This window comes from Myotis yumanensis, unplaced genomic scaffold, assembly GCF_028538775.1.
Source record: "Myotis yumanensis isolate MYYU_CA2020_CCGP unplaced genomic scaffold, mMyoYum1.0.hap1 SCAF_1, whole genome shotgun sequence".
Lineage (NCBI taxonomy): Eukaryota > Metazoa > Chordata > Mammalia > Chiroptera > Vespertilionidae > Myotis > Myotis yumanensis.
This window is the reverse complement of record NW_027223752.1, coordinates 44404251-44421827: the sequence shown is the minus strand read 5'-3', so window position 1 is coordinate 44421827 and position 17577 is coordinate 44404251. Positions and strand designations below refer to the sequence as shown.

Here is a 17577-nt window from a genome sequence, read left to right as displayed (position 1 = left end):
CACGGACTAAAGGGTCTCAGGTTGGAGTCTGATCAAGGGCATGTACCTCAGTTGCAGGCTCGATCCCCAGCCCTGGTTGGGGCAGGCAACCAATTGATGTATCTCTCTCTCTCTCCCCCACCCCCTTCCTTCCATTCTCTCTGAAAATCAATGGAGAAAATATCCTTGGGTGAAGATGAACAACAAAAAAATAAAAATTTAATTATTAAGCTTAATTTAATCCTTATATTAATCCTTAATTTGTTCCTTATATTTTTAAAGTACATTTTTTTCTCACTTATTTTATTGCTAGTCATTGGAGACTAAAAAATTACTTAGTAAAAAGTTACCAAAAGGAAGGGATATCATATTGCAGTGAATCTTCTGTCAGTCTTCTACTCTCATACTTATTATTTTCTTCCTGTTACCTATTTGGGTTTGCCCCTTTTTTGCAGCTTATGGTAAAAACTCAAATCATTGATTTTAGGCCCCCTTCTTTTTATATAACCATATAAAGTTATAAATTCCCCCCTAAGTATTGTTTTAGCTACACCAAAAATGTTGATGAAGTGTATTTAGTTTGAAATTTCTAATTTTCCATAAGATTCCTTTGACTCACAAGTTATTTAAAGTATATTGTTTAATTTCCAGATATAAGGGCTTTCTTAGGTAACTTACTTGTTGTTATTTTCTTAATTCTGATGTGGTCATAGAATATACTGTGAGATTTCAATCTTTTGATTTGAGACTGCCTTTCACTGGTTTGCCTCAGTGAAAGTTCCACGTGCCCTTGAAAGAACGTGTATTCTACAGCTGTTGGGTACAGTGCTCTATAAGGTCAACTAGCTGCAGGTGTCTAACAGTGTCATTAGGATCTTCTAGATCTGTGCTGTTCAATATGGTAAACACCAGTCACACGTGGCGACTGAACACCTGAAATGTGGCTTGTTGCTTAATAAGGATTTGATTTTAGAATTGCATGACTAACATTGTGCAACTGATTTTCAATTGAGTTAACAGTGGCTCACTATTTTCAAGGAAACAATGGTGCTACAGCAACATGGTATACAGTCTAAGGACAGGCTTTTGCCTGTCTCCTGAATTTCTAGCCTAAATAAAAACAATTTAACAGAACAATAACAGCCCTAAAAATCTCTTCCTTACTAGCCTCTCTAAAACACTAGTTCTATAACACCATGTTTGAAACATACCCAAATGGTCTAATTATGACCGTTTAATAGCCACTGGAAATGTACAATCCTATCTAATAAAGAGGGAATATGCTCATTGACCCTCACACCATCGCAAAGATGGCGCCAATAAGGAGGGAATATGCTAATTGACTGCTACGCAGGCTCGGCAAGGCTGGGCCCGCCCCCAAGCAGGCCCAGCCACGCCACTTCACATGCCTGCCTCCAGAGACCCCCAGTCCCCTCAGCTCCCCAGTCGCCCAGGGCCGGCCCGAGATTCAGGCAAGCCTTGTATGTCAGCTGCCCAGCCGTCCAGGGCCACCTGAGGCTCAGGTAACCAGGGCTGGCCGAGGCTTGCGCTGCCAGCAGTGGCAGCAGCACAAGTGTGATGAGGGCATTGCCTTCCCCTGATCGCCCAGTCGCCTCCCGCCCCTGAGGGCTCCCGGACTGTGAGAGGGGGCAGACCAGGCTGAGGGACCCCCCCTCCAGTGCATGAATTTTCATGCACCGGGCCTCTAGTACATAATATATTAAACAAAAATGCAAATCAAGCCCAGCTGGTGTGGCTCAGTGGTTGAGCATCAACTCATGAACCAGGAGGTCACGGTTTGGTTCCCAGTCAGGGCACATATCCAGGTTGCGGGTTTGGTCCCCAGTTGGGACCCATGGGGGCTGGGGGCGCCTGAAACCAATCAATGGCTCACTCTCATGTTGATTTCTCTCTCTTTCTCTCTCTCTCTCTCTCTCTCTCTCTCAAATCAATAAAAACATATTTTTTAAAAATTCAGTTTCTCAGTTACACTAATCCCATTTCAATAGCCCCAAATGGTTGGCTTCTACCATATTGGAAAGTGTAGAAACAGAACACTATGGCAGAATGTTCTATTGGGTAGCACTGCAATGGCCAGTAAGGTGGTTAGTGCATGGAACAGTACTAGAAAACTCAGAAAACAATGTGAAATGTAGACAAACCCAAAGACTCATCAATTAACTTATCAGGCTTTTATTGTGTGCCTGCAACTTATAACAAAAAATCTGCCACAATATTAAGAAATCTAATGATATGTTCTGTAGCTTGGACATATTACTTATTTGTTTTATGCTTCCATTTCCTTGTATATAAAAGAGAAACTAATGTGGTATTTATTTCTATTTCACTAAGGAAATGTGGTGATTCATGGTCCCGTAACCTGAAGGATAAGACAAACTGACAAGATTCATCAAACCATGCAAAAAAAAGAACTGACAGAGGAAAATAAAATCTTGCTTTTAGAAGTTATGAAAGTTCTCCTTTCAGATGTCATAAAAATGCCACTCCACTTTGCACTAGAACAAACTGGGATGACAAACAACTTTGTTCAGCTCTAAAAGCTGGTTGATTCTCTTGGGCTTTGTTAAGAAACACACACACACACACACACACACAAAATTAAAACAAATACAGTTGACAGCAAGAATAATAAACAGAAGATAATTCCTACTGTACCAAACAGTTCATGAGTCATGGTATCCTTGATGAAGGAAATTAAAACTAAATGGTGTTAACAAAGCTAAACAGCAGATGATATCAAGGAATGTGGCTGGGTCAGCATTTCAACTGCTCATCAGCACACTCATCCATTCTCTGCATTCTCCATCCCACTACTCATGGAAATAGATAAAAAATTCATTCCAGCCCTAGCCGGTTTGGCTCAGTGGATAGAGCCGTTGGCCTGTGGACTGAAGGGTCCCAGGTTCAATTCCAGTCAAGGGCACATGCCTGGGTTGCAGGCTCCATCCCCAGTGGGGGGCATGCAGGAGGCAGTCAATAAATGATTCTCATCATTGATGTTTCTATCTTCTCTCTCCTTCTCCCTTCCTCTCTGAAATCAATAAAAATATATAATAAAAATAATTAAATTAAAAAAAATTCATCCCATAAGTCTGTGCTTTCTCAATATGGTTTCCAACAAATGGAAAGATTAACAAAAAGGTTGTGGGCCGAAACCAGTTTGGCTCAGTGGATAGAGCGTCAGCCTGCAGACTGAAAGGTCCCAGGTTCGATTCCAGTCAGGGGCATGTACCTGGGTTGTGGGCACATCCCCAGTAGGAGATGTGCAGGAGGCAGCTGATCGATGTTTCTCTCTCATCGATGTTTCTCACTCTCTCCCTTCCTCTCTGTAAAAAATCAATAAAATATATTAAAAAAAAAAAAGGTTGTGGGTTCCATTCCTGATAAGGGCATATATCTCCCCCCTACTCTTCTCTTCCCTCTAAAGTCAATAAGCATATCCTCTGTGAGGATTTTATTAAGTAGGGGGAAGGAATCATATTATATGTACTTTCAAGTTGGGTTTATCACATAAAATATTCTGTATGTATGTTTTTCCATGTCAGAACATATAAGATTTTCATTCTTGAACAGATACACACAATTTCTTACAATAGACCTCATATATTTTACTTTTTAAAAAAAATCCTCACTTGAGGATATTTTTCTGTTGATTTTTTAGAGAGAGTGGGAGAGGAAAAGACAGAGAAATATCAATATGAGATAAACACATAGATTGGTTGCCTCCTGCACCAGCCCAACCATGTACCTGCAACTGAGGTACGTGCCCTTGATCGGAATCAAACCCGGGACCCTTCAGTCCAAAGGCCAACGCTCTATCCACTGAGCCAAACAGGATAGGGCATATAATCTACTTATATAAACTCCTATTAAACACTGCCAATTTTTCACTATTATCAATATTATGAATGAATATCTTAGTGCATAAATCTTTACAAGCTTTTAAGATTCTCTAAGAGAAATTCCAATAAGTAAAATAAATTGCTAGGTCCAATATTTACAAGCAAAATTCTGGCAGTTATCTTTAAATTTCTTCTGGATAATTCACAACCCCACCAGTAACAGAATCGGTTTTTTCATACCCTCCCTAAACATTGCACATTTTAGTCTTTGCTAACCTGATGGGCTTTCCCACCCCTTTCCCCCAAAGATAGTTCATAATTCAAATACTTTATTTCACTAGAAATGAATGCCCTTTCCCTATATAATTAACCATTTAGTTTTCTTTTGTTATTTCTATGTCCTTTGTCCATCTTTCTACAGTTTTTTAAGGATTAGGGAAATTAGCCATTTTTCTTTCATACATCTTGAAAAATCTCCCACCTCAATCTGCTTTCTGACTACTCATGTTTCTGTTCTACAGAATTTTCCAACTTTTATGCAGATACATTTATCAATTTTGTGTTGGTTTGTTCAATGACTTCAGTGTTTTGTGGTTTCTGAAAGGAATCTGCCAGTGAACCTGTACTGTGCACCATGGCTTTTACAACAGTTTCCTATATTTTCTCACCCAATTTAAAAAGGCCTTCTACATTATCTACCAAATTTCTCCACTTATAAGATTTATCTTCTTCCCTAAAAAGGTACTTCCTTAAACTGATTACTGTTTCCTAAATTCTTCCATACTTTTACAACTAATTATATCTTTTCCATTAAAAAAAAAAAAAAAAAACTCCTTAAGTTGACCTCAAATCATTCGCCCTTCAACAGAGGTGAAAGGGAATGAGAGAGGTAATCACCCAGCACCCCAGTGGTACAAGAGACAGCACACCACCCAGTGCAGGCTTCCGAGGGAGCTTTGTGCGAGCTATGCCTATCTGGGCTAAGACTTGGGATAAGTTAGAGCTGGCCCTGTGAAGGGAAGGAAGTCATTATGGACAGAGGAAATTATGTTTCACAAGATAAAAAATTAATCTCTGCACCAGAGCATCAACACTCCCAAGTGGGATATTGAGGATAGAAGTGGGCTGCTAATGAGTGTGAGCCTTGGCTACTGACAATCATGGGCAACTGAGAACTATCCACAGGTTACCATTCATAAATATCCCATATTACCAGAAAAACAGCACCAGGGCAGGCTCTCTATTAGGGATCCACATCAATTCTGTGCTAGGTGATAGATAATTAACATCATTATAACTCCTACAACTATTAAGCCACCTACTGAGCACTTAGATGTCCCAAGCACAGCACCTTTTACAAAATAACCAATCCCTCCATCTGCCTGCCCAGTCCTTTCCCTCGCCCTAAGGCTATATGTTTACTTTGTGCCTAGGGTTATGGCAATAGGAAGGTCTGAGAAACCTTTAATGTATTATAACCACTAACATATTATAGAAAGGAAAAAAAATCCAAAACTTTCAAATAAGCAATTGAAGGCCTAAAAAAATATTCTGTCTCCTTCTTTATGTATTTCTGTACTTTACAATTTTCTACAATACTCACACATATACTTTTACAATCAGAAAAAAGATATATAATCAATGAAAATTTCTCATGTTCACTCCCTGAGGATCACATCTACTATAAAAATCCTATAGAATAAAGAGGGAATATGCAAATTGACCATCACTCCACCACAAAGATGGTGGCGCCCACAGTGGAGGCGGGGGTTTCCGTAACACAAGATGGCTGTACCCACAGCGGAGGTCAAGTTCCCATAACGAGTCTTAATGAGCAATTAGCAGAGACCTGAGGCTACACCCCCCCACCCCCCCCATGGGGCTTGACGGGGGACCTGAAGCTGCGCCCCCCTCCCGGTGGGGATTGACAGGGGACCTCAAGGCACACCCCCCACCCGGCAGGGCTTTACGGGGGACCTCAGGCCATGCTCCCCGCTCGGCAGGGCTTGACAGGGATCTCAGGCCACATCCCCCGCCCGGCGGGGCTTGACAAGGGTGGGACCAGCCGGATCTGGATCTAGCCCAATGGGGGGTGGGCCGGCCGGGTCTGGGTCTTGTGCAATTTTGAGGTGGACATGGGTGGGCAGGGACTTGACTCTGGGTCCCGTGGTGCATCCCAGACTCTGACAGGAGGAAGATTTTCATATACATTTTACTAATTTTCTTTCATCTCTGACACTTCTATTATAGAGAAAGGGCAAATAGCAATACAGTGGGGCCTTGACTTACGAGTTTAATTCGTTCCATGACAGAGCTTGTAACTCAAATTACTCGTATGTCAAATCTTAAAGTGAACGAGTGAGACACGTGATGCTGGGCTGATGTTGTGGCCTTCACTGTGACGTTCGCTGCGGCAACTAGCGGTGGGGTATCTGAAGCTGGCTCATAACCCAAATTTTAGCTCGCAACTCAAAGCAAAAAATCGGCCGAGAGACGGCTCATATCTTGAAAAACTCATTAGTCGGGACACTCATAAGTCAAGGCCCCACTGTATTAAAATATTTCCTCTAAATAATCCCCTTTTAATGTGCATGAATTTCGTGCACCAGGCCACTAGTACATATATAATCCCCTTAAAGTATCTAAAGTTCTTAGGTCCCTTGAGACAGGTTATATTCTTTGAGTTCCTTAAATGTAAGGGGGAGAAATAAACACACTGTTTTTAGGTTACTGTGGGGAGTTTTACCCACCACTGATTTGGGCCCAGATTGTGGAAGAAGAATTAATGACTATTTCTGGATATAGAAATAAGGCAGTGAGGCTTCTCAGGTAAGTGAGAGCACAGCAATCTCCTTGTTTAAGTGGAGGTGGTTAAAGAAGTAACTATTTCTTGAATTAGGATATGAACACAGTAAGAATTACTAGCCATCAAATTTTTCTTCCTTAGCTTTTAGGCATGTACTAGTAAGGGTGGAATGTTTATGGACAAATGCAATAGGGAAAAAACATGGTCCTCATCAGTATGGTTTTTATGTTAGAACTAGAGGCCCAGTGCACAAAAATTTGTGCACTCAGGGGGGGAGGGTGGGTCCCTCAGCCCGGCCTGTGCCCTCTCACAGTCTGGGACCCCTCGGGAGATAACGACCTGCTGGCTTAGGCCTGCTCCCGGGTGGCAGAGGGCAGGCCCAATCCCTAGGTGCAGCCCCTGGTCAGGCTCAGAGCAGGGCCGATTGGGGAGTCGGGGCGCCGCCCTCTGTCATGCACAGAGCAGGGCGGATCGGGAGGTTGCGATGCCACCCTCAGTCACCCCCTGTCACACTCAAGGCAGGGTCGATGGGGAGGTTGCGGCGCCACCCCCTGTCATGCACAGAGCAGGGCGGATCAGGGGGTTGGGGCACTGCCCCCTGTCATGCACAGAGCAGGGCCAATGGGGAGGTTATGGCTCTACCCTGTCACACACACAGCAAGGCCCGTGGAGGGGGGTTGGGGCGCCACCCTCTATCACCCACAGAGCAGGGCCGATCAGGGGGTTGGGGCGCCGCCACTGTCACACTCAGGGCAGGGCCGATGGAGAGGTTATGGCTCTACCGTCACACACAGAGCAGGGCCCGTGGGGGGGGAGGGGAAGGGCAGTGGGGCGCCACCCTCTATCACCCACAGAGCAGGGCCGATCAGGGGATTGGGGAGCTCCCCCCTATCAGGCACAGAGCAGGGCAGATAGGAAGGTTGTGGCCCCGCCCCCTGTCATACACAGAGCCGCAGGGCGATCAGGGGGTTTGGGTGCTGCCCCCTGTCATGCTGATCCCGGTGCCGGGAGCCTCGCTGCTCTGCTGATCCCGGTGCCGGGAGGCATATTACCCTTTTACTATATAGGATAGAGGCCTGGTGCACGGGTGGGAGCCGGCTGGTTTGCCCTGAAGGGTGTCCTGGATCAGGGTGGGGGTCCCCACTGGGGTGCCTGGCCAGTCTGGGTGAGGGGCTGAGGGCTGTTTTCCGGAAGCGAGTGACTGAAGCTTCCAACCGCTCCTTGTTTTCTTTTTTTTTTTATTCTGGGCCAGCTTTAGCTCTGAGGCCTGGCCGCTGAAAACATCGATACAATGTTGCTAAAGCCCGGCTGAATGAAAGCCGGTTTCTGGTGTTTTGTTTAGCTTCTTACTTGCAACATAGTACATAGTTGCTTAGAGTTGCAGTTCAGAGGCCGGCAAGTGAGACGGGGAACGTTGGAGTCTGCAGTCACTGCAGCAAGCAAGCCTCATGTTCGCTTCCAGCTGCCTGGCTGCCGGCCGCCATCTTGGCTGACAGTTAATTTGCATATACTCACTGATTAGCCAATGAAAAGGGTAGCGGTCGTACGCTAATTACCATGTTTCTCTTTTATTAGTGTAGATATTTAGGATTTCAGAAAATACAGTAAAAACACTCCACTGGCAGGAATGAAGGTTAAGTCAGTAGAAAACGGAAACCAAGTACCATTTAGTCTCCTAACTTGTAAAATGGGAAAACTGCTTACAGGACTTGGTTACAGGGATTAAATAATATAAATGTGAAAGCATCAAGTACAGGCACTTAGCACATAATATACTCTAGTTTCCTTTTTCTTCATTATAATGAGTGATTTAGCACTTAATCTTACGAATGTATTAAACTGAACTATATATATATACTAGAGGCCCGGTGCACAAAAATTTGTGCACTCGGGGGGGGGGGGGTCCCCCAACCCGGCCTGTGCCCTCTCACAGTCTGGGACCCCTCAGGAGATAACGACCTGCTGGCTTAGGCCTGCTCCCGGGTGGCAGAGGGCAGGCCCAATCCCTAGGTGCAGCCCCTAGTCAGGCTCAGAGCAGGGCCGATTGGGGAGTTGGGGCGCCGCCCCCTCATGCACAGAGCAGGGCGGATCGGGAGGTTGCAATGCCACCCTCAGTCACACTCAGGATAGACTGATTGGGGGGGTTGGGGCGCTGCCCCCTGTCGCTCACAGAGCAGGGCCGATCAGGGGGTTGGGGCACTGCACCCTGTCACACTCAGGGCAGGGCCAATGGGGAGGTTATGGCTCTACCCTGTCACACACAGAGCAGGGCCCGTGGGGGCGGGGGGTTGGGGCGCCTCACCATGTCACACACAGAGCAGGGCCGATCAGGGGGTTGGTGGGCTGCACCTTGTCTCACACAGAGCCGCAGGGCAATCGGGGGATTGGAGAGCTCCCCCCTATCAGGCACAGAGCAGGGCTGATCAGGAGGTTTGGGTGCTGCCCCCTGTCACGCTGATCCCAGTGTCGGGAGCCTTGCTGCTCCGCTGATCCCAGTGCCGGGAGCCTCGCTGCTCCGCTGATCCCAGTGCCGGGAGGCATATTACCCTTTTACTATATAGGATAGAGGCCTGGTGCACGGGTGGGGGCTGGATGGTTTGCCCTGAAGGGTGTCCTGGATCAGGGTGGGGGTCCCCACTGGGGTGCCTGGCCAGGCTGGCTGAGGGGCTGAGGGCTGTTTTCCCGCTGGCAGTTGACTAAAAGCTCCCAACCGCTCCTTGTTTTCTTTTTTTTTTTTTAATTCTGGGCCAGCTTTAGCTCTGAGGCCTCGCTGCTGAAAACATGGATACAATGTTGCGGTCCGGGGCTGACTGAAAGCCGGTTTTGTTTAGCTTCTTATTTGCAACATAGTAATAGTTGCTTAGAGTTGCAGTCGAGAGTCCGGCAAGTGAGGCGGGGAACGTTGGAATCTGCAGTTCCTGGAGGAAGCAAGCCTCCCTGCTCGCTTCAGTGCCTGGCTGCCGGCCGCCATCTTGGCTGACAGTTAATTTGCATAAGGATATGCTGATTAGCCAATGGGAAGGGTAGCGGTCGTACGCCAATTACCATGTTTCTCTTTTATTAGTGTAGATATATATATATATATATATATATATATATATGTGTGTGTAGATATATATATATATATATAAAAATACAGTTCAGATCTGGAAGTGAATTTAAAAATTAGCATAGTCTAGGCACAACTCCTCTGTTTCTTCACTTTTAAGATAGGTTAATAACACACAGCTTTGTGGTAGGAAATAAATGACAGATAACAAATGTGAAAGCCTTTCATAAATTCTAAAAGGTATGATGAAGCGTAGCCAGTGATACTGACTGAAAACCAAACTTATATTTTCTTAGCAGATACAATCAAACAGCAGTAGGGGTGGTAAACTCTTGTCTAAAGGTGGGGAGATCATCTACCTGTAGAGCTTTTGTTCTGCTGAGTGAGGCATACAAATGTGGTCTCAGAACTGAATTCTTAAGACAACAGATTTTTATAGACAGGCTATCGTCACTGACAACCAAAAGAATACTAGAGGGAGACAGAAATATCTAAAAGATAATTTTTTGGATGTTGGTTGTGTTTTCCCCTTGAAATCTTCAGTAATGTCTAAATTTCTTGTTCATCCTTTATCACACTTCAGTTTGTTTAGTGCCTATATTTCTGTTTCCTGGTAAAATGTAGTAATATATTCTTAAAACTCATTAGTGAAGGTAATGCTGCATCATTCCTGAAAATGCTCATAAAATATGTCTGCCTTTTTAATCCACACTTTAATCCAGCAGGCAGATTTTCCTGGTGCTAGTCTCTGGGTATCCTCACATTCTGCTCCCCATCCCATCCCTACCCCTATTATAAACCAATAACTGACTTCTTTCCAGTTTTGACTGGGAAGATGACTTTAACTTGTCAGTTCCCTATTGAGCAACAGTGCTATTTTTGGTATCAGATAAATGTATAATCCAGAAAACTATATTCCTGTTAAAAGACCTGTAATTGCCCTAGCTGGTTTGGCTCAGTGAACAGAGCGTCAGCCTGTGGACTGAAGGGTCCCGGGTTCGATTCCGGTCAGGGGCACATGCCCAGGTTGCGGGCTCGATCCCCGGTGGGGGGCATGCAGGAGGCAGCCGATTGATGACACTCTCTCATCATTGATGTTTCTGTCTCTCTCTCCCTCTCCCTTCCTCTCTGAAATCAATAAAAATATATTTTTTAAAAAAAGACCTGTAATTGTAAAATGTTCACCAGTACAATCCAAGGATTGTGTTGGAGTACTGCTTAAATCACTTCTCTTCATCTCTTAAAAAAGCACACAAGTTAAAAGGCAGGTGAAAAAGTGGAGAAGTAAGTGGGTATTGTCTTAGGACTGGGGCCAAGGTGAGAGATGAGGAAAGGATAGTGTTGGTGAGAATACCGTGGTATAAGGAAGTCTTCCCACTGAACAACAAAAAAGTAGTGTTTAGATATTTTTCAACCAATCTGCCTACCAACTCTTACTTTTTACAAAATTATATAAAGACACAAGCTTCCTTCTTAGTTGTGAAAGGAACTATTATGAGATAGTTAGTCTTTAATATCGAATTTTCCTTGAACTGTTAAAACTATTTTTTTATATATATGTTTATCGCAGTGGTTCTCAACCTGTGGGTCGCGACCCCTTTGGCGGTCGAACGACCCTTTCACAGGGGTCACCTAAGACCATCCTGCATATCAGATATTTACATTACAATTTGTAACAGTAGCAACATTACAGTTATGAAGTAGCAATGAAAATAATTTTATGGTTGGGTCACAACATGAGGAACTGGGCCAGAAGGTTGAGAACCACTGTTTTATTGATTTTAGAGAGGAAGTGAGAGGGAGAGAGTGATAGAAACATCAATGATGAGAGAGTCATTGATTGGCTGCCTCCTGCACAATGCCTACTGGGGATCAAGCCTGCAACCCGGGCATGTGCCCTGACTGGAAATCGAACCCATGACCTCTTAGTTCATAGACTGATGCTCAACCACTGAGCCACGCTGGGCCAGTGAAACTATTATAACCTGTATATTCAGATAGCCCATTAATGAAACTAAAAAAAAAACACAAAACATTTACAAGAACTTTAATATGCATGATCACATTCAAGATCCATGTAAGCACAGATAATTAGGCTAATTTACTGAAAAGAATCAGAGGTTAAACAAGGGTTTTTAAACTGTGCTGTAAATCTCCATATTTTATTTCCAAGTGATTTCCCACAGTTAGCGAGGAGTTTTTCATAAAGAGTCTGAAAGCAAAACACAGAGTACAAAACTTTCATAAACACTAAAAATAGCTCACAACCAACCTCTGACCCCTGAAACTGGAGACTTATTAGTAGTCAGTGTAAATCCTTGAGAGCAGAGACCTGCCTTTCTCTTCTGTAACTTGCAAGAATGTTTTGTGTAGATAACTGCATCCAGTGAGAGCTCATAAAAAATGATTTGGCTTTTAGCACAATGGTTCTGGGTCTCAAGAGATTCTTTCCTCCTACTAGATATTTGGCATTGTTCTGGGAATGATGAAAACAAACTCCTCTTCTTAAGGAATACACAGTTCAGAAATGGGAACAAGGAAAAGTGACATGAAGCTGGCTTAGCAGACCACTTTATTAGCAGTCTTCTTGTCCCTGAACCCTAAATTTTCTTTTTTATCTCTCAATTTTGAATGGTTCTGGTATTTGCTCTTTTTCTTGGTCAGAAAAAGAAAACCACTAGAACACACCTCTCCTGAAAATTCACTTTAAGGCTCAGATTTAGAAAAAAAATTATTTTTTAAAGGTTTATTGCCTTTTATCATTCCTTCAACAATATGCCTACTGTGTGCTCCACTGCTGCTGTGCAAAATACTGGTGATGATTGAACAAAACCAGAATTCATGTCCTCATGAAACTACATTGTGGATGCAGAGCTCCTCCTCAAATAAATAACGTTACACATCATGCGCAGTGCCAGACGGCATTGAGTACTGTGATAGGGAATAACCGGGGGAGAGATGGAAGTGTGAATCTACCTTAGTGAAGGTCAGGGAAGCCTCACTAAGAAAGGAACATTAAAGTTAACACAGAAAGACAAGATGCCAATCAGGAGGTAAAGCGTTCCAGGCAGAGGGAACAGCAAGGGGAAGAGCCCAGTGGTGAAAAAGTTTAATGTGTTTGATGATTTGAGCATGAATAGCATGAGTTTATATTTGAGTGCTTAATATACGCTAGACTTCATGCTAAGTAGTTTAATGCATCCTCTTATGTAATCACTACCAGGAACCCCACCATTTTCAAAATGAAATAAACAAGCATAGGCAAGGTTAACGTGTTCAAAATCACATAGCAAGTGAGGGAGCTTGGATTCAATTCAATGCAGTATCAATCCAAAGCCTACATTTTTAACTCAACCTTATAGCCAAAGTTAAAGATAAGCAATAGCCAAATCACGTGGGACTTTATATGCCATGGTAAGGAGGTTGGCTTTACTTTTTAATTAATTAACTTTTTTGAATTTTAAACTCAGTGGAAAGTCATTGAAAGGTTTAAGCAAAACAATAACGTTATCTGATTTACTTTTCTACAGGGGCTGTTGTGTGCTGGCCAGAGAGGCTGGGGAGGAGTTGTAGAGTTAAAAAAATAAAGGAAACCAATAAGTAGCAAAGAGAGAAGTGAAGGCAGTCTGGACTAGAAGTAGACAAATTCAAGATCTATTTTAGAGCAAATCAAATTAGACTTGCCAATTATTTGGATACATGAAAGATTTCCCAGGCTTCTGGCTTACTAACAAAGGGATTACCATGAAGGATAAAAAGGAAATGATTCAGGATCAGACAGTTTGGGAAAGAGAGGTAGATCCATTCAGTCATTCAACAAATCTTGTAATCTTATCCTCTACTATGTGAAGACATGGGAGAGTACAAAACTGGCCAAGTCTTGCCCTCATAGAGCTTACATCTTTGGAGTGGAGGCTGTTAGACATATTAACATGTAAGCCATAGATGGAGATAATTGCTATGTAAGCCAATAAAGCAGGTAGCCTGGGAAAGGAGGGGACCATTTTAATTGAGTGGTCAAAAAGAGTTTCTCTAATGAGCAGAGGCCTAAAGGAAACAAAGGCAGCCCTGACTATTTTGGGGAGAAGAGCTCCCAGCAGTGTGAATAAGCCTGCAATGCCATGAGGCAGAAGTGTTTTCTGTGAGTCTGGGGACTGGCAAGGAAGCCAGGTGGTATAGCAGAGCAGGTAAGGGGAAAATAATAGAACAGAGGAGAACAGGCAATGCAGAACTCTGATTAAGGATGTCAGCTTTTTACTCTGAACTCCTGAAAGCTTTCAGAGAGGAATGGAGGAGTGGTGTTACTCTGGTTGCAATATGGAAATAACACTATAAGGAAGCAAAGGCGGAAGCAGAGGCTCGTGAGGCATTATTCTTTTGGTGGATCAGCGTAGTGATGAAAGGGTCAAGCTTAGGATAGCTTTTGGAGTGGATAGAGTCTGTTGATGGGATTAGATGGGGTAGCATTAAGAGAGGAGTCAAGGAAGACTGTTTTTTGTCCTGTACCAAAGAAGAATAAGGTTACCATTTACTGAGTTTGGCATGAGCATGGGAGGAACAGATTTATATTGGAAAATAACTTCAGTTTGCCAAGATAGAGATACTTATTACAAATTTAAATATAGATGTTGGGCAGGCAGCTGTTTTCTAGATTCCAGAGAGGTCTGGTTTGGATCTAGGTTGGCAGTCTTCAGCATATAGGTGGTATTTAAGTCATAAGAATGGATGTAGGAAAACATACAGATAGAAGATCCAGAACTGAACCCTTCAAAAACTCGACCAGTTTGACATTCCCGTCTCATACCTAGTATTCTTAAAATTAAAAAACTGCTTTAATTTTTAAAGCTATCACTTATTAGGTCAGTTTCTAAAGTCATCAAATGCATCTATGGAACACGGCAATGAACTAAAGATTATATTCTACAAATCTCAAAGCAGGAAAAAAAAAAAAAAAGAACCAAACTCCATTCATGATCAGAGGAAAACTAGGAACTCAAAACATTTCCAAATATAATCCAAACATAAAGGCTGTACAAACTAGTGGTTAAATGCACGGTATAAGAGTTCAGGATGTCTGGATCTTCATTCTGGTCCCTACACTCAACTATGTGTCCGAGGAGAGGGCACTTACTATGCAGTTTACTCAGCAGTAAGTTGGGGATAATAACTTTTTGGATTAAGTGAATTACTGCCTGAACTTTTGCAATAGAAAAGTTAGCTGATCTTAGTGAAATAAAAGTTGGGAGAGAGACCCTTCAACTAAACACACCAACTCTTCAACTACCTTAACCAAGGACTTGTAGCTCTGTTTTGATTTCAAAACTTGTTCCTAAATTTAATTCTCTGAACTCATGGCTGAAAACAAGGCCAAAACACATGCCCAAACTCCTTAGTCTCCAAAACAACCAGGGAGCAACTAGCTAGTCCCAGTCCACAGAGAGCAAGCATGTCTGATAACAAGGTCCAGCTGCGACACAGGCTTCCCGGGCTCGAATCCCTCCTTAACCACTTACTTGATTGATTCTCTTCTGATCTCTCCTAGAGGATGAGTGTATTTTCAGACAGAGAAAGGTTAAACCAAGCTTTGAATGGGAGTGCAGCAGAGCTCAGACTACAACTCTCAGGCAGCAACAGGGGGAGACCTCTCCAGTCACCGTCCATCCCTTTTCCAGAGCACAGTGGGGCCAGGCTCTAGGGTGGGTTATGGGGAAACGGCGACCTACCCCATCTAGCCCCCGACCCCGACCCCGTTCCCTGGGAGCAAAGTAGCTCCCCTCCCCAGCTCCCCCTCCTCTCGCGGGAGTCCGGGCTCCAGACCTGGGCCCCGGGCTCCAGCCTCCAGCCTCCAGCCTCGAGCGCGGAGCCGAGGAGCCGCCCGGGGAAGAGACAATAGGGCCGTGGCGGCCGCCGTACCTCTCACGGTCGCGGCCGTCGAAGTAGACGAAGTCGCCGTTCTGGACGCACTTGGCGCAGGTCAGCCGCCGGCGGGTGGTGTTGCACAGCGGGCACCGCTCCACCGCCACGTACAGCCCCTCCACGTAGTCCACGTCGTCCACCAGGTCCCGGGCGAGCGGCCGGGGCCCGCAGCCCGGAGCCTCCGGCGCCCGGGCTCCCTTCCCACTGGGAGCCGCCATGATAGCCTGAGAGCGGAGCCAGTCACGTGGGATTTTGTTTTCAACCAGATGCATCCTGGGCGAGGGGGCGGGGCCTGGGAGGCGCCAGGAGCGCGGGCCGGGGTCCCGGCGAGGCCCTGGCCCCGCCTCCCGGGGGCGGGTCGCCGTTGCCTTTCCCGTCCGCGGAGGGGCGGCGTGTCCCGAAGCAGAAGTTCTGCTGGAGGGGCGAGTCCGCCAACAAAATGTCATCCTCGCGGGATCGTGCCAAGGCCACAGATTTACGTCTCTGACTCGTGCCAGAAATAGTCAGTCATACGATGCCCCAAGGAGTCTGGGAAAACGGATTGGGAACAAAATAAGGGACTTCCTTTAATTCGCTTGATGCTTTAAAATTTGGCTAAAACGACTCCAAACAAGGTTGGTGAAGGGCTGGGTCTTGGAATGAGGTCTCATTGCGGCTCACCCACTTCCTTAATGGCTGTGTGATTTGGGGCAAATTCCAAACCTCTCTTGGCTTGTGTTCTCATCTGCTTAATGGAGATGTACCTACCTAACCAGCATCGTGATAATTATAAGTGAACACGTTTAATAATCTGATAATAGTTTACAAATAGCTAACCAGTGGAAACAGCCACACTACTGAACGTAGAAATCACCTTTTTATCTTTCTGAAAAGATAATTTTAAAGTAATGGCCAACATTCCTCCCCTACCCACTCTGTCTGGGCCATGCTCTGAGAAAGAATTTGAACTAGACAGAAAATAACCTAAATAGGATTACTCCCAGTTTCTTTTCCAGGGAGGGGTAAATAAGGTGGGTCATAAGATTGTTAACAGAGTACTGTAATTAGTGTTTGAATATGCTCCTAAGCCACAGAAGGAAAAAAGAAAAGTGGGCTTATAGGTCAAATTATCTAGACCAGTGATTCCCAAGGATTATTTTGGGAGGTTGTCAACTGATAACTGCCCTAAATTCTCTCTCTAGCAGGGACTTCCCTCCCAAGTTCCACACCTAGAGGTTCATAACTGCCCGCTAGGCAGCAATGATGTACCATGGCCACCAGCTCGCTCTCCTCACAAATCTGTTTCCTCCTCTTGAGAAAGACATAATCACTACCACTTGGGGCTATGAGTCATGTTAGCCTTTTCCCTCCCTGTTAACCTCCACATCTCCATCAAATGCTGATGACTCCACAAACTAATTAGGTCTTGAATCTAAACCCTTTGCTCCATCCTCTTAGTTTTATCTGATCTGTTTTAACAAAATCCTATATAATAAAACCCTAATATGCAAATCGACCGAATGGTGGAACAACCAGTCGCTATGACGTGCACTGACCACCAGGGGATGGATGCTCAATGCAGGAGCTGCCCCCTGGTGGTCAGTGAGCTCCTACAGGGGGAGTGCCACTCAACCAGAAACCGGGATCACGGCTGGCGAGTGCAGGGGTGGTGGCGAACACAGGAGCCTCTCCCGTCTCGGCAGCAGTGCTAAGAACCACTTGGGGGATGTTTGCCTGCTGGCTTAGGCCCGCTTCCCTAAGCAGGCAGGTGGATATCCCCCAAGGGGTTCTGTACTGTGAGAGGGTGCAGGCTGGGCTGAGGGACCCCTTCCCCCCCCCCCCCCCCCCCCCAGTGTATGAATATCATGCACTGGGCCTCTAGTAGGATTATAAAGGCACACAAAAAGCAAAAATTCCCCATGCTGTTTCAAAATAGAACTTGCACTAAATCTGAATAGTTCCTGAAAGTTTAAGATTTATTTTTA

At 44.7% G+C, this 17577-nt stretch overlaps 1 protein-coding gene across 3 annotated transcripts in view; it reads right to left on the bottom strand.

The window, feature by feature from the left end:
* Window positions 1-15832, bottom strand: part of ATG14 (autophagy related 14) — a 39827-nt gene extending 23995 nt beyond the window's left edge. For all 3 annotated transcript variants that reach the window (XR_011471935.1, XR_011471936.1, XM_070419302.1), the window contains exon 1: window positions 15611-15832. Coding sequence is in view for 1 of the 3 variants with exons in the window: in XM_070419302.1 (XP_070275403.1) it covers window positions 15611-15831 (221 nt within the window). In the remaining 2 variants the exon portion in view is untranslated. The remainder of the gene's footprint in view (window positions 1-15610) is intronic.
* Window positions 15833-17577: the final 1745 nt, after the last annotated feature.